The sequence below is a fragment of the Mauremys mutica genome, chromosome 20 (assembly GCF_020497125.1).
Source record: "Mauremys mutica isolate MM-2020 ecotype Southern chromosome 20, ASM2049712v1, whole genome shotgun sequence".
Classification (NCBI taxonomy): domain Eukaryota; kingdom Metazoa; phylum Chordata; order Testudines; family Geoemydidae; genus Mauremys; species Mauremys mutica.
Window position 1 is genome coordinate 11,053,954 of NC_059091.1, and position 24,220 is coordinate 11,078,173.

The window sequence follows — 24,220 nt, forward strand, 5'->3', positions numbered from 1 at the left end:
GTGAGTGTGCTCTGGGGGGTAGGGGGGGAGAGGAGGGGTCCCTCCCCTGGAGCTTGCTGCTGCCAGTGGTGGTGATGGGGAGTCCTCTCTGGCCCTAGCCCTGGGGCAGCCTGTCTGCACCCCAAGTTCCTCATCCTCAGCCCTGCCTCACCCCAAAGCCTGCACCCCCAGCACCGAGCACGCTCCTGCACTGTGAACCCCTCATCCCCAGCCCCACCCCAGAACCCTCACCCGAGGGGAAAAACATGCAACTTAAATTTGGTGGTCAGTTTGGAGTATCATTGTATTTAGCACAATATTTGATTATTTTACACCCTTCAAAGTATGTAACTGGTCGTATACAGGTTTTTCTCTGAATACTGTCTGTGTGCCTCAGTTTCCCCAATGCATTTCTTAAGGCTCTAGATGGTGGGATAAGGGGGTGTGATTGTTGTAAATCCCTAGAGGGCCAGTGTGATGCCGTCTGCACAGATAATGGCTGCAACCCTGCCTCCAGGCAACTGATGGCCTGGGCCACCCCCCTGCAAGGTGCCAGCTGAAGGTGTTGGAGAACAAAGAGATCAGGTGGCCTCCTAATGCCTGGAAAAGAGACAAAGGCCAGAGGAGGGAGTGTCAGTGCCTGTGCGGACTTCTGGGAAGGGCATGGCGTGGAAGGGGATGCTGTGATGCTTTGGAACAACTCCATACAAAGCCAGTCAGGACTCTGGGGGAGCCTCCTCTCTGAGCAGACTGTCTCCAGGGCAAGAAGCTTACACCTTCCTGGGTCTGACCTCGGAGCATTCAGCATGCCCTTCCACACCATGCACTTTCCGCAGCGAGTGTGCCCAGGCAGGTCCTGGGGCAACCAGAGGTCCCTGCACCCGAACTCCGCAGTCAGATGTGACTCTCAGCCAGACAGTAAAACAGAAGGTTTATTAGATGACAGGGATACAGTCTAAAACAGAGCTTGTAGGTACAGAAAACAGGACCCCTCAGTCAGGTCCATCTTGGGGGGTGGGGAGCCCAGACCCAAGTTCTGGGCCTCTCCCCATTTCCCCAGCCAGCTCCAAACTGACACTCCCTCATCTGGCCTTTGTGTCTCTTCCGGACAAGGAGGCCACCTGATCTCTTTGTCCCCAACACCGTCAGTTGGCACTTTGCAGGGGAAACTGAGGCACCCACACAGTATTCAGAGAAAACATTAAGAACATTCCCACTTTGTCACAACAGGTGCAACAAAATTTAATACCGTATATTGAAGCAGGCAAGTGCTGCTTCTGACTTTCCACTTTTAATTGACCCTTGTAATCTTGTGGTGCTGATGCATTGTAGCTTCATTTTATATCAGCTTACAGGGTGAGAGCGGGGAGGGGGACACCACCATTTTGGGCCCCACCAAAAATTATACGAACCTGCCACCTATGTCTGCGACAGGTCCTTGACGTTGGCCTGGCGGGAGGCGGTGGTGAGATCCTGGCCCCTCCCAGTGCACGGAGCCCCCTGCGGGGCAGAGCCCTTGCCTGGGGACAGCCGCAGCAGCCCAGCCACGCGTGCCAGGGCCAGGGCGGGACACTCAGGCCAGCTGGAATAAGCCGGGAGCCCCGCAACCCGAGTGCCCCCCAGGGTGTAAATCGGCAGCAGGCCGGGGAGATGCCAGCGTTGGCTCTCTGCAGCTCTCCCTGCGTGGCCCCGATCCTGCTGTATGACCTCACCCCATGGGCCTCTGCCCTCCCCCACCGTGGGGAGCTCCAGAGCTCTGGCTGGGGGGCAGGGGGCTCCACATACATCTCTTAGCCCTTTATAGGCAAACCCTGGGAGCAATGGGACAGCCTCCCCGCACCCAACCGCCAGCCCCTCCTGGTGCAGCATGGCAACCTCCCCTCCCCATCAGTGGCAGTGGGATGGGTTCCCCTGTCCCTCAGGCCTGGACTCCCCAATCGCCCCCTCCCCAGCCCCCACTGCACCTTGTCCGTGGTCAGCCTCTTGCTCTCAGAGAAGGTGTGCAGCAGCTCCGTCCAGCCCCAGGCTGCTGCCAGCAGCACATTCCTACCCCGGCCGGGGGGTGGGGGGGTCTTTCTCCAGCTGGGACCAGTCCCCTGGGCAGCCCCGGGCTCTGCCCGCACCAGCCCTCTGGGCCGGAGCCCCCCAGTGAGTGAGAGACCCCGGGGGGGGGGGCACTGGGGCTGGGCAGGAAAGTGACTCTGCCCCAGGGAACCTGGGAGAAGCCTCAGAGCTGGCTCAGCCCCAGTGGAGCTGCAGCAGGATCTGCCCCTGGCACCGCTGGGATTTGGGGGGCAGAGACTGGGGCCTGGCGGGGGGATCCCCTGTGGTGTGGGAGGGGATGGGGGGTGTAAGGCAGGGAGGGGAAAAGCTGGAGTTGTAGGGAGGGGGAAGGTCAGTGGGACGCGGGGGGGGGGGGGTGTTGAACTGTCTCTGTGCAGCCAGGAAATTCCGGGGTGGGGGGGAGTGGCGGGCAGGTGAAGGGGGGAGGTGAGTTAATTGGATCCTTCCCCTGTTTGTGCCACTTGCCTCTCGCCCTGATACAAATTCTCTCTAGTTCTGCCCCTTTTCTCTCTTAGTATCTCACATGGGGCTATAAAATCTGGGGCGATTTCACCCCTTTCCCCTCCAATGATCAGCTCTCCCATCTCCCCCGATTTCCCCTGTTCTCCCCATGAGTCTCAAATGTCAATATAAAATCTTTTCTAATGAGGGGCATTTTCCCACCCATTTCATCTGCAGCGATTTGTCCTTGTTTAGGTGGGAAATTGTTGCCCTGAGTCATTCCCCACAACATGGCTGCCCCTGGAGTGGGGATGGGATGGCTCAGTGGTTTGAGCACTGGCCTGCTAAACCCAGGGTTGTGAGCTGACTCCTTGAGGGGGGGCCATTTGGGGATTTAGTGGGGGATTGGTCCTGCTTTGAGCAGGGGGTTGGAGTAGATACCTCCTGAGGTCCCTTCCAACCCTGATATTCTATGAGATGCCTGTTCTCTGCCAGGGCAGGGAAGGGAGGCGCACATGTCCCCCATGGGGACTGCCCAGACCCCAGTTTCCCAATCCCAGTTGTTGTCCCCTAACTACCAACACAGTTGCCCCCAACCATCAGTTGCCAGTCACCTGTCCATCCCCCACTGCTGCCCCCTTCTTTTATCCAGGAACCTTTCAGCTCCCCCTCCCTTGCCCTTTTAATCAGCTCCTCAAAGGGCTCCCTGCTGCCCATGGCAATGATGGGGGTGGGGAGAATCATTATTTTGTGTTTATGTATTGGACAGTCGTATAAAATCCAGTCCAACAGTCCCCCTATTCCACCAGTTGGTTAACAGCAATATAAAATCCCCTCAGATCTTGGTGTTTTTCTCTCATGTTATCAAATACGCAGTTTGTGACACATTTTCTTTGCAAATCTCAAAGATTCATATAAAATAACCTAAATGTTTGCCGCAATTCTTTCTAGTTGTCTGTTTCTAATTGAATATGCCCTGAGATTTCCCCGTCTCTCTAATTATAAAATACTAAGAAAATCTCAGATTTACACCTTTTCTCAGATTCTTGAACCTGGATATAAAATGTTTGCAAATGTTGCCCATTTCCTCTTTATTCATTTATCAAATATTGATGTGAAACACTCAGATTTTACCTCCTATCAACAACTGATATAAAATCCTTCTGATTTTCCACTTTCCTCTCTATAATTTGCAAAATGGATCCAAAATCTCTCAGATTTCCACCCTTTCTCTTTCATTTCTGAACGTTGCTCTCAAACCTCAGGTTTTGTCTCTTTCTATGTCATTATCAAATGTCAGTTAAAAATCCTTTCGGGTTTGGGGTTGTTCCCCATGTTTCTAAATCCCAGCAATTTCTTCCTTCGAGGGAACCTGTTGCCCTGAGTTCTTCTCCATCCTGGATGTTGTAGGGGGTGAAATTGCCCAGAGATCATCTTTCCCGACTCCTTTGCGAATCATTTTGTTGCCGGCTCAAAGAGCCCGAGGCGGAGCAACAGCAGGGTTCGTTGCCCGGTGTGCGTCGCACTAATTATTACACCAGGGTGGAGAAGCAAAACCAGGTTTATTTGAGCCCAAAAAGGTGCCAGGGAGAAAAGCATTCTCAAATCCTGCACACCGATACAAAACAGCTCTCTTTCTTTTTATACATGATTTTAACTAAGCATTCCCATCACTCCTCACACTCCTCCTCTCCCCCCCACCTTTCATTTCCATGCAGCAAATACACTTTGCAATAGCAATCACATGAAGCAGTTAAGTCATACTTGGCAAAAACCATATTATTTCGTTAGTAACTTTTTTTTGACCGGTTATTTTGTTTTACTTTTTTCAGCCAGGTGCAAGCAGGCTGTATAATTGCCTCCTGGTACTGATAACTAGTTGCCACACATTCCATTCTTTTCATCTGGCCTGTGGGGTTAATTAAAGTTTAAACATAAAAGCGGTTCGGACAAGCAGAGGCCTAATACAGGGAGCCTTTATTGGCACTGTTATTTTTCACCCCTCTGTTAACACTGGGCCATGCCTGGTGCCACCAACAATTTGGTCCCTCCTTTATCTCTGTTAAAATGTTTGCTGATGAAAGAAACCAGCCACATCTTTAATACACATCAAAGCCAGAGTCCTCTCCATGTTTGGGGGATCAGTGGTTCCAAGTGGTAACGAGAGAGTTGGCTGGACTCTTTTCTTTTCTCCAGCTGGCACGGGATGAGGAGGTCACTTTGAGTGCAGTGTGGGTCCAGAAGTATCCAAAACCCCATGACAAATGGCCTCTGTGAGGAGTTGCTTCCCGCAGTGCTAAGATGTAGCCACCTCTGGGGTGGATCCATGGTGGCCATTATTTGCTAGTGACAGGCATGGACATTTTTTACCTATTTTGTTCCTCCAGGCCTTCCATACTCCAGTTCAAGAGACATCCCTCAGGGCTTCCTCTGCCTGTGTGACTGGCCAGCAGGGGGCGGTGACAACTTTCTATCCACTTTTCACACACTGTGAGGTAAGAGTGGTGCTGGGTGGGGCTGGGGCTGTGTGGGGAGATAGCAGCTGAAGGGGGATTGTGGTAGGGGGAGGTGTTTGGGTGGCTGGGCAGGGGGTACCCTAGTTAGGTTGGTGGGTTCTGGAGACTTGGGATTTCAGGGAGTGGTTGTGATGTGCCCAGCCCTGAGGCTATGGGTCCTGGAGGTGCGTATCGCTGGGGGGCCTGGTGGCTGCAGAACAGCAGGGGTGGGCGTCTCTTGGGGAGGCGGGACAGGGGGTTAAAGGGAGCCTGGTGCTGTGCCAGGGGCTCTGGGCTTCCCCCGCAGACTCCTGGGATCGCTGCCATGCCCAGTGCACAGAGTGTGTGTGGGAGAATCCCCGATGCTAGGCCAGGGGGTGCCCCTGTAAAGCATCAGGGGCAGGAGGGAGGAGGGGGTGCCAGGCAAAGGGCAGGGCAGATCCTGCTGGAGGGCGGGGGGGGGGCGATCCTAGGCAGGCAGCGAGGGACTGAGTTCCCAGTGGTGGGGTCCCTTTTGGGAGGTCTCTGGCTTTTGGGGTCTCTTGGGGGGAGGGGGAAAACCCTTTGGGATTCCCAACCTGGCAGTAACGGTCTGGTGGGGGTTCTCTGGCCGGTGGGGATCTGAGGGGTATCTGAGGTCCCTGGCTACGGACTCTGGGGGCTGGGTCCCAGGGAATATCTGGGGGGGGGGACTGGCTGGGGCTCTGGGGGCTGTTCCTGACCTCGCTTCTTCTCCCTAATTAGCTTATGCCAGAATCCTGGCTCCAAGCACTGCCTGACATTCCCCGGCCAGGCCCAGTCACTGTGATAACTTTCTATCCACTTATCAAACACTGTGAGGTGAAATCACAGATTTTTGCTTTTCTCCCCTCTTGAAAACTGCAGGAACTTCTGGTTCCGTTGGGAAAATGCCACCCCGCCCCCCAGTCCTTGTCCTAGATCTGGGGGTGAGGGAGGTGGGAAGGGGGTCAGCACTGCCACACAATGGTCTCTTCCACAGCGTTCTGGACTCAGTCTTTCTGAAATCTGGTTTCATTGAGACCATTGTTAATCCAGAGTCACTGTATGGAAAGACAAGGAGTGACTCCAGATGGACAGTGGGGCAAATGAGATTTGCAATTCTCCCTGTGAGGAGGGGCTCTCATTAGCTGCTCTCCCCAGAGAGCTAAAGGAGGGAAGCTGCTCAAATGCTCTGTCCCTCTCTGCTCAGGATACTGGGGTTCAGCTTCCTGGGTCAGATGCTGCAGCCTCCATTGTGATCTGGGAGATGAGGCTTAGCTGCTGCTGCTCCCCCAGTGGGGTTCTGTGCTGGGAAATGACCTTAATTAAAGCTGCTTCTCTGCCTGGCCCAGGGGATGACTTTCTCCAGCTGGTCCTCGCCCCCTAGGGCAGCCCTGGGCCCTGTTAATACTAAATTCTGAGCCAGAGTCTCCAGGTAACTGAAAGACCTCAGGGAAAGTGCTGGGGACTGGCAAGAAAGTGACTCTGCACAAACAGCCCCTCCTCATTTCTCCTCCCAGTAGCAATTGCCAGGAGAAAATCCAGCCATGGGAGAGCAAAGCCCCCAGGAATGGGACTTTCCCAGCCAGAGGGGCAGGGAGAGAGGACAGGGGAAGGAGAGACTGAAAGGGGCAGTGGTAGAAATGAGGGAGGAGAGATTTCCAGCTCTCTAGTCCACCCAGACACATGTATTGCTGAATCCCTGGGCAGAACCACTTTCCAGTGAACAAAAAAAGGATCAGACAGAGGAAAAGCCAGTTCCTGACTCCATATTCCCCCTGCTGGGGTGTGGCTGCCGTGGGGTCAGTGTCCAAGGGAATCCCCCACAGTGACTCCTTTGGTTCTGCTCTTTTCTAGCCTTGTGTTCAGAGACTTTGTTACGGGGTGAGGGGAGGGAGAAGGGAGGTTAAAAATGTCTCTCTGGGCTTAGCCTGGCAGCAGGGGCCAGGACTACGTGGTAATAAACAGATTGAGCATTTCCCAGTATGGCAGAATCTAGGAAGTCTGTGTGCAGGGAAAGGACCTGGGGGAATTCTGATGTGAAATTAACTAAAACTGGTTGTAAGATGCCCACAACTGCCCTTCTCCCCCAGACAGGCTGCAGAATGACGTCCATGTTTTGCTCCAGCTCATCCCAGCCTGCCGTGGGACAGGGAAGAGAAATGGCTGCAGTGGAGCCAACTCAGGTAGAGATTATCGGGGGGTTGCTGGTGGGTTCCTGCTGGAGGAGGGGGACAGCGAATACACCGGAGATGGGAAGGTTTGCACAGTTTGGTTTGGAGGTGTGAGCGGGGCAGGAAATTCACAGGGTGGAGAAAGGAGGAGGCCAGGGTGTGGCAAATCTGCTGGGAGTTATTTAATAAGTGGCCTAGATTCTAGGAACAGACCCAGGAGGTTGTGAGGTGGAAATGCCCTAATTTGTGAAGAAAGAAAATAGCCCACCTACATGGAGCTAGTCAAACTGACCAGACTCCCAGTGCTGGAGCCTGACCTCACTAACCAGCGGCTGCTGTGAGATATGAAGGGGGCACCCATGAGTCAGGCTTATTGGAGCTGCCTCTCCCTTCATATCCCGCTCCTCACAATGAGAAGGTTATTGGGCTTCCTACCAGGGAGCTCTCCCTGGACCCTGCTAGGGGCTCCATCTCCTGTATCAGTCAGTGGCTAGTAGGTGTGTGATGGATCTGCTGGGAGAGACAAGGGGCTCTCTCTTCGTCCTCTCACTCTGGTATTTGCTGGATATGCTGAGCGGGGTCGGGGTGGGACTCTGTTGACTGCGATCCACCCAGAGCTTCCATTTGATTGGCTCCTCTCTGCCACAAATAGTGGGGCTGTGAGTGGGGAAAGAGATCCTGAGTGTTGGATTCTCGCTCTTTCAGGGGCCGGTGACCTTCGAGGAGGTGGCTGTGCATTTCACCAGGGAAGAGTGGGCTCTGCTGGACCCCGCTCAGAGAGCCCTCTACTGGGATGTCATGCAGGAGGACTATAAGACTGTGACCTCGCTGGGTAAGGGTTCCTGTCCCCTCGGTTCTTGGAAGGGGAAATGAAGAGATAAGGTTCACGCCAGCCCCGCAATGCCACCTCTACTCTGTCCTGTTTCAGCATCACCCCAATATGCCAGTGACACACACACACTACCAGAGACCCTCCCCTGCTGCAGAACACTTTGGGAACAGAGCACAGGAGCCATATCTCACAGTGTCAAATAGCTCCTGTTTGCTCAAGTGAAACTGGGGGTTAGGTCTGGCATAACTGTTCCATACCCCTAATCATTTTTGTTGCCCTTTTCTGAACCTTTTCCAATTCCAGTATATCTTTTTTTGAGATGGGGCAACAACATCTGCATGCAGTATTCAAGATGTGGGTGTATCATGGATTTATTTGCTGTTTTTACAAATATTATATATGATATATTCTGTCGTATCTGTCCCTTTCTTAATTATTTCCAACATTGCTCGCTTTTTTTCACTGCTGCTGCACGTTGTGTGGATGTTTTCAGAGAACTATCCACAGTGACTCCAAGATCCATCTCTTGAGTGGAAACAGCTAATTTAGACCCCATCATTCTGTATGTATAGTTGGGATTATGTTTTCCAATGGGCTGCACTATGTGCTATGCTGTCATCTAGTACTGCTGAGATCCTGCATTCAGAGATATCCCTGCCCTTCCTGTTCCCTTTCTCCACTGAACCCCACCAGCCCATGCTTCCTGTTCCCAGCTTCCCCAGGACTCTCTCACTGTCTCTAAACCTCTCTGTCAGCAAGAAGCAGTGCCAGGGACACTTGCCCTCTGTCTGGAGTCTTCGATTTCTGGGACATGGATTTACTTTCTCTGTGTTGTAAGAGGCTCTGTCATAATGAGGGTCTGTGACATTAATAGTCCAGATTGTACTCTGGGTAAATAGCTGTGTTCCCTCAGTTCTCCAACCTGGGGTGCCTTTTCCACTGTTTTCCCGTGAGAACAGCCCCTCTTGGCCAATTAACACACAGTCTCCAGCATCTAACTCTCTCCCAGCTACACAGTATTGAGTGCTGCTAGACAGCCACTCATGAATTACACCTCAGGAGAAAACTAGCAAATTCTCAAGTGCCCAACTTTCCCCCAGAAATGTGTGTCTTGCACTGTCCAGCACGCTGCTGAACAACGCAAGCTCATATGAAGTCTGTCATTTCATCAGTGGGAAAGGACATGCACCAGCTTGTTAGCCCAAACGGAGTTTCCAACACACTTTAATCCAAACACACTGGTTAGATAAACAATAAACCAAGATTGCTAACTACCGAAAACTAAAACTAGGCCCAGCTGATGAAAGGGGCACTCCCAGGAGAGACTGTATAAAGGCCGGAACATCGAACAACTTTGTCAGCCTGAGAGAGCTGCCTTGGGGACAATGACAGGGAGAATCCCCCAAAGTGACTCCTTGGATTCTGCTCTTCTCTGGTCTCTGATTGTTCCTTCCGAAGTGGAGTACTTTGCACTTGTCCCTACTGAATTTTATCCTCTTTCCTTCAGCTTATTTCTCCAGTTTGGCCAGATCATTTTGAATTTTAATCCAATCCTCCAAAGCACTTCCAACCCCTCCCAGCTTGGTATTGTCCGCAAACTTGATAAGCGTAACAGAGAGACTGTTATTGGGAGGGTTTCACCATGTGTCAGAGGGTTACACCCTGGTGGGAGGGCGCTAGGCCTGTACTGGAATAAGGTCAGTCTGTGCTTCACAGTGTGGCAGAACCTAGAATGTCCATTAGCAGGGGAAAACCTGGGGGGAATCGGCTTGTGGAATGGACAAAAGCCCCGTCTGAATTCTTACACCTTGCCCTTTTCACCCTAGCAGGCTACAGAATAATGTCCATGTTTTGCTCCAGATCATCCTGTCCTCACAGGGGGAAGGAAATGGCTGCAGTGGAGCTGGCTCAGGTAAGGGATTACCAGGGAGCTAGTGGTGGGTTCTGCTTGGAGGGAGAGGAGCAGTAAATGCATAGGAGGGTGGGAATTGCTAGAGGTGGTAGGAGGCAGGAAATATCTTGGGTGGAGAAAAGGAGGGGACAGGATGTGACAAACCTGCTGACACTAGTGTAGTTTAGGGTGTGATGGGTTGTCACCCCCAGGGGGCAGTCTGGGAACCGCTGTGCCCGCTAACCCTCAAGCTGGGCTGGCCCTTCTCACACTGATTTGCTGGAGATTCAGCCAGCCTCTCCAGGCCCTGTTATCACCCAACACGACAGCAGGTGGCACCATACATCCAACTAAGCGACCTGAGTGCTTTACCTAAGCCGCTCAAGGACAGATAGAGACAACAGCCAATTTCTCAGCTCCCCAGCCTTGCACACTTGCTGTAGTATAAATTCAGAATTATACCATTTTATAGTGCACAGGGATCTCTATAATGTAAGCTCATTAATATAGTTCGCCTTCCCCTCGATCTGGGACAGATGTGCACAGCAAGTTTGTGCTAACCAAGCTGAGATTTTCCCCAAACACGTCACTCAAAATATGCTGGTTAAGATAAAGCATAAAACAAGTTTATTAACTGCAGAAAGGTCGATTAAATGATTATAAGTGATAACAAACAGATCAAAGCAGATTATTTAGCAAATACCGAAACTCAAACTAAGCCTAACATACTATCTGGATAGAATTTGAATTAGCAGTTTCTCACCCTGACTGATGGTACAAGCAGTCCACCAAGTTTCCATACACAAGCTAGAAAACTCTTTACCCTGGGACCAGCACTTCCCCCACTTCAGTTTTTGTTTCTTAGGTGTTTCCAGGAGTTCTCTTGTGTGGGGAATGAGACCAAGAGATGCCGTCACACCCCACCTTATGTAGCTTTTCCATATGGCGGGAACCCTTTGTTCCAAACTCAGTTCCCAGTCCAGTTTGTGGAAAAATACAGGTACTAAAATGGAGTTTAGTGTCATGTGGTCTGGTCACAGGCCCTGCTGCGTCATAGTATCCATGACTAATAGGCTGGCTGAAACATTCAGAGGAAGGCTAAGTTCTTATCATAGAATCATAGAATCTCAGGGTTGGAAGGGACCTCAAGAGGTCATCTAGTCCAACCCCCTGCTCAAAGCAGGACCAAACCCAACTAAATCATCCCAGCCAGGGCTTTGTCAAGCCTGACCTTAAAAACCTCTAAGGAAGGAGATTCCACTACCTCCCTAGGTAACCCATTCCAGTTCTTCACCACCCTACTAGTGAAAAAGTTTTTCCTAATGTCCAACCTAAACCTCCCCCTCTGCAACTTGAGACCATTACTCCTTGTTCTGTCATCTTCTACCACTGAGAACAGTCTAGATCCATCCTCTTTGGAACCCCCTTTCAGGTAGTTGAAAGCAGCTATCAAATCCCCCCTCATTCTTCTCTTCTGCAGACTAAACAATCCCAGTTCCCTCAGCCTCTCCTCATAAGTCATGTGCTCCAGCCCCCTAATCATTTTTGTTGCCCTCCGCTGGACTCCCTCCAATTTATCCACATCCTTCTTGTAGTGTGGGGCCCAAAACTGGACACAGTACTCCAAATGAGGCCTCACCAGTGCTGAGTAGAGGGGGATGATCACATCCCTCGATCTGCTGGAAATGCCCCTACTTATACAACCCAAAATGCCATTAGCCTTCTTGGCAACAAGGGCACACTGTTGACTCATATTCAGCTTTTCGTCCACCGTAACCCCTAGGTCCTTTTCTGCAGAACTACTGCCCAGCCATTCGGTCCCTAGTCTGTAGCAGTGCATGGGATTCTTCTATCCTAAGTGCAGGACTCTGCACTTGTCCTTGTTGAACCTCATCATATTTCTTTTGGCCCAATCCTCTAATTTGTCTAGGTCCCTCTGTATCCTATCCCTACCCTCCAGCGTATCAACCACTCCTCCCAGTTTAGTGTCATCTGCAAACTTGCTAAGGGTGCAGTCCACACCATCCTCCAGATCGTTAATGAAGATATTGAACAAAACCGGCCCCAGCACCGACCCTTGGGGCACTCCACTTGATACCGGCTGCCATCTAGACATGGAACCATTGATCACTACCCGTTGAGCCCGACCATCTAGCCAGTTTTCTATCCACCTTACCGTCCATTCATCCAGCCCAGACTTCTTTAACTTGCTGGCAAGAATACTGTGGGAGACTGTATCAAAAGCTTTGCTAAAATCCAGAAATAGTACATCCACTGCTTTCCCCTCATCCACAGAGCCGGTTATCTCGTCATAGAAGGCAATTAGGTTAGTCAGGCATGACTTGCCCTTGGTGAATCCATGCTGACTGTTCCTGATCACTTTCCCCTCCTTTAAGTGGTTCAGGATTGATTCCTTGAGGACCTGTTCCATGATTTTTCCAGGGACTGAGGTGAGACTGACTGGCCTGTAGTTCCCTGGATCTTCCTTCTTCCCTTTTTTAAAGATGGGCACTACATTAGCTTTTTTCCAGTCATCCGGGACCTCCCCCGATCGCCATGATTTTTCAAAGATAATGGCCAATGGCTCTGCAATCTCATCGGCCAACTCCTTTAGCACCCTCGGATGCAGCGCATCCGGCCCCATGGACTTGTGCTCGTCCAGCTTTCCTAAATAGCCCCGAACTACTTCTTTCTCCACAGAGAGCTGGTCACCTCCTCCCCATACCGTGCTGCAGAGTGCAGCTGTCTGGGAGCTGACCTTGTCTGTGAAGACAGAGGCAAAAAAAGCATTGAGTACACTAGCTTTCTCCACATCCTCTGTCACTAGGTTCCCTCCCTCATTCAGCAAGGGGCCCACACTTTCCTTGACTTTCTTCCTGTTGCTAACATACCTAAAGAAACCCTTCTTGTTACTCCTAACATCTCCGGCTACCTGCAACTCCAAGTGTGATTTGGCCTTCCTGATTTCACACCTGCATGCCTGAGCAATACTTTTATACTCCTCCCTGGTTATTTGTCCAATCTTCCACTTCTTGTAAGCTGTTCTTTTGTGTTTAAGACGAGCAAGGATTTCACTGTTAAGCCAAGCTGGTCGCCTGCCATATTTACTTCTCTTCCTACACATCGGGATGGTTTGTTCCTGCAACCTCAATAAGGTTTCTTTGAAATACAGCCAGCTTTCCTCGACTCCTTTCCCCGTCATGTTATTCTCCCAGGGGACCTTGCCCATCAGTTCCCTGAGGGAGTCAAAGTCTGCTTTTCTGAAGTCCAGGGTCTCTGTTCTACTGCTTTCCCTTTTTCCTTGTGTCAGGATCCTGAACTCGACCATCTCATGGTCACTGCCCTCCAGGTTCCCATCCACTATTGCTTCCTCTACTATTTCTTCCCTGTTTGTGAGCAGCAGGTCAAGAAGAGCTTTTCCCCTAGTTGGTTCCTCCAGCACTTGCACCAGGAAATTGTCCCCTACACTTTCCAGAAACTTCCTAGATTGTCTGTGCACCGCTGTATTGCTCTCCCAGCAGATATCGGGGTGATTAAAGTCACCCATGAGAACCAGGGCCTGTGATCTAGCAACTTCTGTTAGTTGCTGGAAGAAAGCCTCGTCCACCTCATCCCCCTGGTCCGGTGGTCTGTAGCAGACTCCCACCACGACATTACCCTTGTTGTTCATACTTCTTCCACAGTCCATTGTCTTTGTTGATGAGCCATCAGCACTGTCTTGCTTCTTCATTGTTGTACCTGAAAGGCTCGTTGTGGGTGTTACCCAGAGTAAGCACATTTGAAATACAGATACAGAGTCAATACCCATAACTTCAGATAGGAACATGATATGTGCACACAAATAGGATAATCATATTCAGCAAATCATAACTTTTCCAGTGACACCACACATAATGCATCTTGTACAAAATACATCATAATTATGTCCTAATCATATTATAACCATACCACTATGATGAATATGGGGGTGTAGTGTCAGATAGGGCCTAATTTCAAGGCACAGGAGTTGGGAATGGAACTTCCCCTCTTTGTGGAACAGGAAATAACCCTCCAGCCAGGGCTGGGACAACTTCCCAGACTCCCAGTGCTGGAGCCTGAATCTACTGGCATTTCATTAGTTACCACCAACCCCAATCGTTGTGGCAACTGCAAACTTTATCAGTGATGATTTTATACTCTCTTCTAGGTCATTGATAAGAATGTTAAATAGCACAGGGCCAAGAACCAATCCCTGCGGGAACCTGCTAGAAAGAAATCCACTCGACCCTGGTTCCCCATTTACTATCACAGTTTTTAATCTATTTAATGTATGCCGTGTTTATTTTGTATCATTCTAGTTTTTTTAGTAAAAATATTGTGCTGATCAAGTCATATCCCTTACAGAAGTTTAGGTATATTACATCAATACTTTTAGCTGCAACCAAACTTTTGATCTCCTCCGGTAAGGATATCCCGTTAGTTTGATAGGCTCTATTTTCTCTAAACCTTTGTTAGTGGGCACTAATCATATTACCCTTCTTTGATTCTTTATTAATGAATGAAATCCAGTATTGGCTGCTCCATTCTCTTGATGAGTATAGATGTCAGACTTCAGGTCATTTAGAAAGTCTTGGATACAAGTTATCCGGACCCGCTGATTTAAACATGCCTGACTTTAATAGCTGCTGTTTAATGTCCTCATGACTTCTTGTCAGAATGGAAAGAGTGTCGTTGTCAACATCTTATGATACGAGTACATCATCTGTTTTTCTCCAAATCCAGGAGAGAAATATTTATTGAGGACTTTTACCTCTTCTGCATTATTTTTGATAATTCTGCCATTTCTATCTAGTAAAGTACCATTGTTAGGATTAAGTTTGCACTTAATATACTTTTAAAATCTTCCTTCTTCTTCTCATTGATTGGTCATTGATTTCTGATAGCTTTCTTTACCAGTTTTCTACAATTCTGACCTTCTAACTTCTATTCTTTACTATTGACTTCCCCTTTCTTCCATATATTTTATTTGGAGAGTGTTGGGATTCCTACCAGGGAGACACCAGTAAGGGCTGGCTCTGGACCCATCTCCTATATCAAGCTCTGGCTAGTAGCTATGTGATAAATGTGATGACCCTGCCTCCGTCTGTCAGCTGGGAGACACAAAGGTTCTCTCTTTCTACCCTCTGATGCCTCCTGGCTGCTCTAAGCTAGGTGGGGTGGGACTCTGTTAACATGTGCCTCCTGGAGCTTCCATTTCCCTGGTGCTGCTGTTCCGTGAATAGTGGGGTTGTGAGTGGGGCAGCAGGTACTGAGTGTTGGACTCTTGCTCTTTCAGGGGCCAGTGACCTTCGAGGAGGTGGCTTTGTACTTCACCATGGAGGAATGGGCTCTGCTGGACCCCACTCAGAGAGCCCTCTACAGGGATGTCATGCAGCAGAACTATGAGAATGTGACCTCGCTGGGTAAGGAGTCCTGTCCCCTCTGTTCTTGGAAGGGGAAATGAAGAATGAAGGTTCATGCCACCCCCACAATGCCACCTCTACTCTGTCTTGTTGCAGCATCCAGGGCCGGCTCCAGGCACCAGCCTACCAAACACATGATTGGGGCGGCACCTTGGGAGGGAGCGGCGATCGGGGGTTGTTTTTGGTTTGGCCAGGCGGCGCTGGGGGGGGCGGGGGGCGGGGACTTGGGGGGTGCGACGTGGCGCTGGGGGGTGGGGACTTGGGCGGTGCGACGCTCGGTGGAGCGGGGACTTGGGCGGTGTGACGCAGCACTGGGGGGGGCGGGGACTTGGGCGGTGCGACGCTTGGGGGGGTGGGGACTTGGGGGACGCGGCACTGGGGAGGGCGGGGATTTGGGCAGTGCGGCGCTGGGGGGCGGGGACTTGGGCGACGCGGCGCTGGGGGGCGGGGACTTGGGCGGTGCAACGCTCAGGGAGGGGTCGGGCGGCGCTCGCGGGGGCAGGGCGGCGTTTTTTTTTTTTTTGCTTGGGGCAGCAAAACTGTTAGAGCCAGCCCTGGCAGCATCACCCCAATATGCCAGTGACACACACACTACCAGAGACCCTCCCATGCTGCAGAACACTTTGGGAACAGAGCACAGGAGCCGTATCGCACAGTGTCAAATATCTCCTCTTTACTCAAGTAAAACTGGGGGTTAGGTCCAGCATAATGAACAGAAGCTTCCTACCCCCGGCCTTCTCTCAAACCCTGAGCCTTCTCTACCCAAACCAGAATGTGCTTGGGGTGTAACAAGCAGGTGACTGGAGTCAGAGCTGCCAGTCCAGGGTTACTTATCACACAGACACTTGGTACGTCCTTGAATGCTGGCTGGGAGTATCCAGACAAGGGAGCTCCAGCAGCAGAACACTGATTCTCACCCAGGATTACAGATGACACAACTCCTCACTGCTCTGGATTGCACCCCAGCATGTGAAAATGGCCTAGGTTGGTAGTGACATTTCTTGAGACATGCAGAGTCTCGCTCCCATATCACCAGGTGTAATAACAATAACAGGAAAGGCCGAATATGGAAAACTGATTGTTCAGCTCACTTTTGACCTGCATCATATTTTGCAATATATTCCAAATAAGGTAATTAACGTGCAACATATGTGTCATTGTTTGTGGTTTTAAGCTTGAAAAGGCTTGTGTGATTTTTAGCTCAGGGGGACAGTATTCTAATAGCTGTCGCCCCCTGTGCACTTTTAACCAAGAAAAGAGCCTCAGGCTGTGCTGGTTCAAAATCAATCGTGTGGTTGTTTTCCACAACAGCTTCAAGTGGTCCCTGTGATGGAATGTAAATGTCTTCTTCACACCTCCCCCCCACAGGAGAATGGCTGTTTGACCAGCTGTTTCCCTTGCTGTCTCTGAGGAACTGCTCTGTGGGTGTTCCCCAGAATTGTAACTTTTTCAGTAATATCATATAGTAAAATCTCATAACTTTACATACAGTGTTACTACACGTTTTAACAGGAGGATAATATTCAGTAGGTTACGCGTTTTCAAATGATACCTCACAAGCCATACTGCGTACAAAATTGATCATAATTTTCTAGAAGAGTGAACACAGGGGTATAGACAGATACAGTGTCTGTGTGTGTGTGTATTCCAGCAGATATGTGGGTATTTCAATCCCTCATAAGCACAGTGTTTGGCATCTTCAAGGACCTGGGGAACTGGTCCTGGGAATTCACTGATTTACCAAGTGTCACACTGTATGGAATTGTGAGACACTTTGGTATTAATAATAAAATAATAATATAATCTGATAAAATTGCAATGAATTGTGCTAGATATGCCATGTAAGGTGTCAGTGAAAATGTTATGATTTGCCAAGTGTGATAATTTTGTTTCTATGTTTGTATCATCTTTGTAGTGTGAGTTATAGATATGTAGGGTATATCTGTATTTCCAGACTTGTGCAGTGTTTCTGGGTGACACCCCCAGACATATTGACATCAACACTGCCTAGCCTGTTTGATGGCCCATTCAGGGTCATCATCTGTACAATGAGCCCATGGAAAGGACCAAGGGAATACACCTATTGAGTCAGCAAGACATGCCGGGGTATGCCTGTGTAATGAGAACTTCAAGGCTTTTCCATGCCACGTGCTGTGAAGCTTGTGTTTGGGACACAGGAAGTACAAGCCACATGGCAAAAGGAATGTAAAGGGCAGCATCATCATCTCCATTTTGTCTTCAATCCCCCTTCCTACCTCTGGAGCAACTTCTCTACAAACTGAACCCTTGAACAAAGGACTGAATGACCCATCCAAGCTATGGATGTGTTCCGGACAGACTTTCAACCAGCAACTCACCAATACTGCTAAGAACCTGATATATCCATTTTGGAATGTATCTGACTGCTTTCCCATTTAACTTCTTTCTGTCTTTCTTTCATTTAAACCTTTAGTTTAGATGCTAAAGGATTGTCTGGAAGGATGGAATTTTGGGTAATATCCAAACCTATACTGACCTGGTGATGTGGCTGACCCTTTGGAGTCAGAAGAACACTTTGTTTATGTGAGCAGAGTTTTTAAATAACCTCTCACTATACTGGACCTCGCTGCTGATTAGGAGTCAGAGAACTGGGATGGAATAAAGGGGGCTGTGTGATATCTTTTTTCAGCTTCTCGATAACCCATGTGGGGGATCAGAAGCACAGTTGGTGACTGGTCAGTGAGTTTAACTTCAGTGTTAACCAGCAGTTTTGGGAGCATCAGCTCTCCCTTTTTCAGCCTGCCCTAACTTCGGCATTTTCAGTGAGAACTGCCCCTGGTCCACAGGTCACACTAAGCACTGAAGTTAAAGTAATAGAATGGTTTTTTTTATGCCCAAGTCTTATGAAATCAACTGAACTCCTTTGTTTTCTTTCTCTGAGCAGGGTTTCTAGTTTTCCAACGTGATGTGCTCTCGCAGCTGGAACAAGTGGAAGAGCCATGGGTCCCAGACCTCCAGGGTTCAGAGGAAAGAAAGATCCTGAGATCTCCCTGCACAGGTGAGGAAACATTAAACCACCTCAGAATCTGTAAGTGCCTGAAGGAAACATCTGGAATGCCCAACAAAGCCCTTGGGGATGTCTCTCAGTTCATTATTATCCCTAGCAGGGGTCGTATCCTCAGAGTAAATATAGTTCATGGCTTCCTATAGACCCTAGCAGACACCAGGCAGTAGCTTCCTCCCTTCCCCCTGCGTATTTGGATGGGATGTGAAGGCTGAATTCATCCCCCTCCTCTCTCCTATTTGGGGGAAGATTTTGGGGGAGTTCAGCTCCTGATTTTTATTTGACCTGTCTTCAGCACTTGTTTTTGTTTGGTCTTCCCCTTTGCATCCCTGTTTGAGGTTTCTGTCTCTATCACAGCAGGTGATGCAATGGCATGTGAGAAAGAGGAGCAGAATTCTCAGCCTGAAAATGTTGAGCCAGTGGGTAAAAACAGAGCATTATCTCAAAGATCGAAAAGGAATGTGTCCAGGAGTCCTGAGCAGGGAAACTCCTGTGAGATTCAGCACAGACCAAAAACAGATCAAGGAAACCAGCCAGGGAAGAAAGTGGATAAATTTATTTCCTGTTGGGGAACTCAGAAGGTCCTCATGGAAACCACAACACAGCAGGATATTCTCAGGCGAAAGAGAAAAAATACATGCAGGGAGTGTGGAAAAACCTTCTCTCGCAGCTCAGCCCTTTCTGTACATCAGAGAATCCACACAGGGGAGAGGCCCTTTGAATGCAGTGAGTGTGGGAAAAGCTTCATTAGCAGCTTAGACCTTTCTAAACATCAGAGAATCCACACAAGGGAAAGGCCCTATTAATGCTTTGAGTGTAGGAAAACATTCTCTCACAGCTCAGACCTTTATGTACATCAGAGAATCCACACAGGGGAGAGGCCCTTTGAATGCAGTGAGTGTGGGAAAAGCTTCACTAGCAGCTCAGACCTTTCTAAACATCAGAGAATCCACACAGGGGAGAGGCCCTTTGAATGCCATGAGTGTGGGAAATGCTTCACTAGGAGCTCAAATCTTTCTCAACATCAGAGAATCCACACAGGGGAAAGGCCCTATGAATGCCGTGAGTGTAGGAAAAGCTTCACTCACAGCTCAGACCTTTCTCAACATCAGAGAATCCACACAGGGGACAGGCCCTTTGAATGCCGTGAGTGTGGGAAAACCTTCAATCGCAGTTCGCACCTTATTAGGCATCAAACAATCCACAGAGGAGAGAGGCCCTATGAATGCCGTGAGTGTGGGAAATGCTTCACTAGCAGCTCAAACCTTTCTCAATATCAGAGAATCCACACGGGAGAGGCCCTTTGAATGCAGTGAGTGTGGGAAAAGCTTCACTAGCAGCTCAAACCTTTCTCAACATCAGAGAATCCACACAGGGGAAAGGCCCTATGAATGCCGTGAGTGTAGGAAAACATTCTCTCACAGCTCAGCCCTTTCTGTACATCAGAGAATCCACACAGGGGACAGGCTCTATGAATGCCGTGAGTGTGGGAAAACCTTCAATCGCAGTTTGCACCTTATTAGGCATCAAACAATCCACGGAGGAGAGAGGCCCTATGAATGCCGTGAGTGTGGGAAATGCTTCACTAGCAGCTCAAACCTTAGATTTAATTTACCCTGGTTCCTCAACTGTTGCTACAGCTCTAGTACCCCTCAATCCAAAGACTGAGAGAAATGGAGAGTTCCAACCATTGTCCTTTTAGTTGTTCCTCTCTGTTTTTTGTGCTGGCCTTTCTCTTCTATCATTTTCTGCCTTTGTTTAGTGGTAACAGTTGGTTTCCATCACTCACGTTTGTTTGTTTAAATCTCTATCCATTGTTAAATAAATTTTTTGCTTGTTCAATAACTGTACTCAGGTGCTGTGTGAGATACAGTAGCAATGGTCCACAGTAAAACTAGTAACCTGGGATAATTGGGGAAGAGAGGATCTGGGATTTCACCGAGTATCTGGTGATCTGGGCTGGACCACAGAGGGGGACACATTGAAGGAACTCAAGGGTTAAGGTGACTGCTGTAGCTCAGAGGAGGGTCCTTGAGTTCCAGCAGGCTGGTGAGTTTGGTCACTAACATCCAGCTGCCAAATGCAAAACTCCCTCTTCCTTGTGGCAGGTGGCAACAAGGAGACTCACAGTCCTCAGTACCCTGAGAAGGGTCACAATGTGTCTCTATGTTGATCCACCTGTCAAATTCACACAGGGAAAGCTCCCGATAGCACAAAACTCTGCCCTATGAAATCATGGAACATGTGCTCTTTGCTCTGTGAAAGCATGTAAAGAATCCAAGCGCTGGAGGACAGGATTTGGGTCCAGAGCGACCTAGACAAATTGGAGGATTGGGCCAAAAGAAATCTGAGGAGGTTCAACAAGGAGAAGTGCAGAGTCCTGCACTTAGGACGGAAGAATCCTATGCAATGCCACAGACTGGGGATTGACTGAGTGAGGGGGGATTTGACAGCAGCCTTCAACTACCTGAAAGAGCAGCATTGTGGGCTTTCTCCTTGCCACTTTTGCTGGGCTGGGCAGGCGTCCTGGAGGCCTTTCTAGAAGAGAATTGGGAACTGAGTTAGAAAAACCAATGTGAAAACCAGAACCTCAGGTTTAGACTCATTTATTTATAATATTAAATCTTCAATTCTAGTGTCACAGTCAATACAATTGCTTCAGCCTGATAGTTGCCCAAAGGGAAACTTAACTTCTCTCCAAGGGGAGTGGAGAGAAAACACTTTTCAGAGTCCAAGAGAGACAAGGTGGTGAGGGTAAGAGGACCAACCTCTGTTGGTGAAAGAGACAAGCTTTGGAGCTAACCCCACACACTTCTTCAGTCCTGTGTAGCCTGGAAGGTCGTCTCTTCCATAACCAGCAGTTAGAATATAAGAACAGCCACACTGAGTCAGACCAGCTCATCTAGCCCACTCTCCCGAAAGTGGCCAATGCCCGGCGCCCCAGAGGACCCCTGGGACCAACATGGATACACCACCACCACAAGCAAGGTTAAAAGTCAATGCACAGGGGAGAAGAATCTTGTGTTTCATTCTTTATGTCCTAGTCCCATCATGTGGCCATTTCCTTTTCTTCCTTTCTGTTAAAAGCTTTGGTGTTTTGCACAGAAACATTATTTCCCCAGGAGAGACCCAGGAGTGAGGACTACATTCCTGTGCCAAACAGTCACTGGGAGGGGGCAGACAAAGGCCTTTAGGACGAGGCGTCTGTCACTGTCAAAAGATCATCTCCCTCCTGCAGGTCACTGGCAGCCTGAATTTGTTCCTTATCCTCCCAGAGTCTGGGGGCTGGAATCAGCACTACCCAGCCCCTCTGTATGTAGCAGGAACAAACACAAACCTGGTCTTTAAAACAAGATGTCCCCTTCCTTCCCAGGGAAGATTTTTCTGTGATTGAAGTTGAGTTTCAGTTCCCCTCTCCTAGGGGTGGGGCAGGGGTGGGGCCAGCTCCCTAATGCCATTGGTCACTGCTGGCCAGGGGGAGCTACACATTCCCAATCATTCCCAATTCCCTGCCAGCTCATGGCTCATGTGTCGGTGTGACCCAGTGGATGGGCCCACTGCTAGGATGCCTGCGTCCCTGTGAAGGTTCTGCCTGTGGCCTGCCTGCTGAGGGAGACCTGATATTCATAGAATCATAGAATCTCAGGGTTGGAAGGGACCTCAGGAGGTCATCTAGTCCAACCCCCTGCTCAAAGCAGGACCAAACCCAACTAAATCATCCCAGCCAGGGCTTTGTCAAGCCTGACCTTAAAAACCTCTAAGGAAGGAGATTCCACCACCTCCCTAGGTAACCCATTCCAGTTCTTCACCACCCTACTAGTGAAAAAGTTTTTCCTAATATCCAACCTAAACCTCCCCCTCTGCAACTTGAGACCATTACTCCTTGTTCTGTCATCTTCTACCACTGAGAACAGTCTAGATCCATTCTCTTTGGAACCCCCTTTCAGGTAGTTGAAAGCAGCTCTCAAATCCTCCCTCATTCTTCTCTTCTGCAGACTAAACAATCCCAGTTCCCTCAGCCTCTCCTCATAAGTCATGTGCTCCAGCCTCCTAATCATTTTTGTTGCCCTCCGCTGGACTCTCTCCAATTTATCCACATCCTTCTTGTAGTGTGGGGCCCAAAACTGGACACAGTACTCCAAATGAGGCCTCACCAGTGCTGAGTAGAGGGGAATGATCACATCCCTTGATCTGCTGGAAATGCCCCTACTTATACAACCAAAATGCCATTAGCCTTCTTGGCAACAAGGGCACACTGTTGACTCATATTCAGCTTTTCATCCACCATAACCCCTAGGTCCTTTTCTGCAGAACTGCTGCCCAGCCATTCGGTCCCTAGTCTGTAGCAGTGCATGGGATTCTTCCGTCCTAAGTGCAGGACTCTGCACTTGTCCTTGTTGAACCTCATCATATTTCTTTTGGCCCAATCCTCTAATTTGTCTAGGTCCCTCTGTATCCTAGCCCTACCCTCCAGCGTATCAACCACTCCTCCCAGTTTAGTGTCATCTGCAAACTTGCTAAGGGTGCAGTCCACACCATCCTCCAGATCGTTAATGAAGATATTGAATAAAACCGGCCCCAGCACCGATCCTTGGGGCACTCCACTTGATACCGGCTGCCAACTAGACATGGAACCATTGATCACTACCCGTTGAGCCCGACCATCTAGCCAGTTTTCTATCCACCTTACCGTCCATTCATCCAGCCCATACTTCTTTAACTTGCTGGCAAGAATACTGTGGGAGACTGTATCAAAAGCTTTGCTAAAGTCCAGAAATAGCACATCCACTGCTTTCCCCTCATCCACAGGGGATATTGCCAAGGGGAGGAGTGTTGTGGGGGCCCCACCATAGGGGACTCAGACCAGCGGCTGATTCTGGGCATGAACGTGGGGGACGAGTGCCAGACGCTTCCTGGGGAGCTGCGGACACCCACACAGGAGGGTGAGGAGCTCAGGGCTCCTATCCCCAAGAATGTCTGCAGTAGTGATGAAACCAAGATGCTGTCGATGGACCAGGAAGATGTGGAGGAAGAGCTGGACCCCAGGATACAGGTGAGGACTGGCTGGACCTGGCTTCCTCTAATGCCATTGGTCACTGCTGGCCAGGGGGAGCTACACATTCCCCTGGGGGCCTGCTCCACAGGGGATGTCACAGCCCCAGATGCAGAGCCTGGCTCTTTAGCTTGAGCTGTGGAGACTCTTGCTTTTAGCACTGGTTCAATCCCTGGTGTTGGTTAAAATGGCCCCCTGTCCCCAAGGCCTACCTTTGTACATACACCAGAGAGGCAAAGGCATGTGTTGAGGTGTGAAGTCACCATTACAGAAGGCAGTAATCTTTCCTTGGGGGATTAGTTTGAGTTGTAAATTGGTGCAGGTTCCTGTGTGGACACTGTAATCCAGTTCATAACAATTTATCTTAATCTGATTCTTCACTGAGAGCTTGTCTACATGGAGAGGTTGAGCAGCAGAGCTATAGTGAAATAATTATCATGCTGTAGCTATTTCAATATAACTCCCTGTGTGGACATGCTATTCTTTTGAAAAGCACGTTGCTGCCACTTGAACGCTGGGATAGCTGCCCATAATGCATCACTCCCAACAGCGCTGCAAATGCTGCAAATGTGGCCACACTGCAGCGCTGGTAGCTGTGAGTGTGGCCACTCACCAGCGCTGTTCCTACACAGCTGCACGACCAGTGCTGCAAACTCCCAGCGCTGCAACTCTCAAGTGTAGCCAAACCCTTTCTTCCAGAAGTTTGAGAGACAAGGTGGTGATGTAATATCTTTTATCGGACCGACTGAGCTTTCAGGTTACCTGCAGCTCTTCAGGTCTGGGAAGGGTACGCCGAGTGTCACAGCT

At 49.6% G+C, this 24,220-nt stretch overlaps 1 protein-coding gene across 1 annotated transcript in view; it reads left to right on the forward strand.

Annotated features, from left to right (window-relative positions):
* The window catches only part of LOC123353773 (SH3 domain-binding protein 5-like), a 34,744-nt gene that overhangs the window by 5,730 nt on the left and 4,794 nt on the right, over positions 1–24,220 (forward strand). Inside the window, exon 2 of the mRNA XM_044995184.1 lies at positions 23,214–23,413. Coding sequence (XP_044851119.1) covers positions 23,214–23,413 — 200 coding nt within the window. The remainder of the gene's footprint in view (positions 1–23,213; positions 23,414–24,220) is intronic.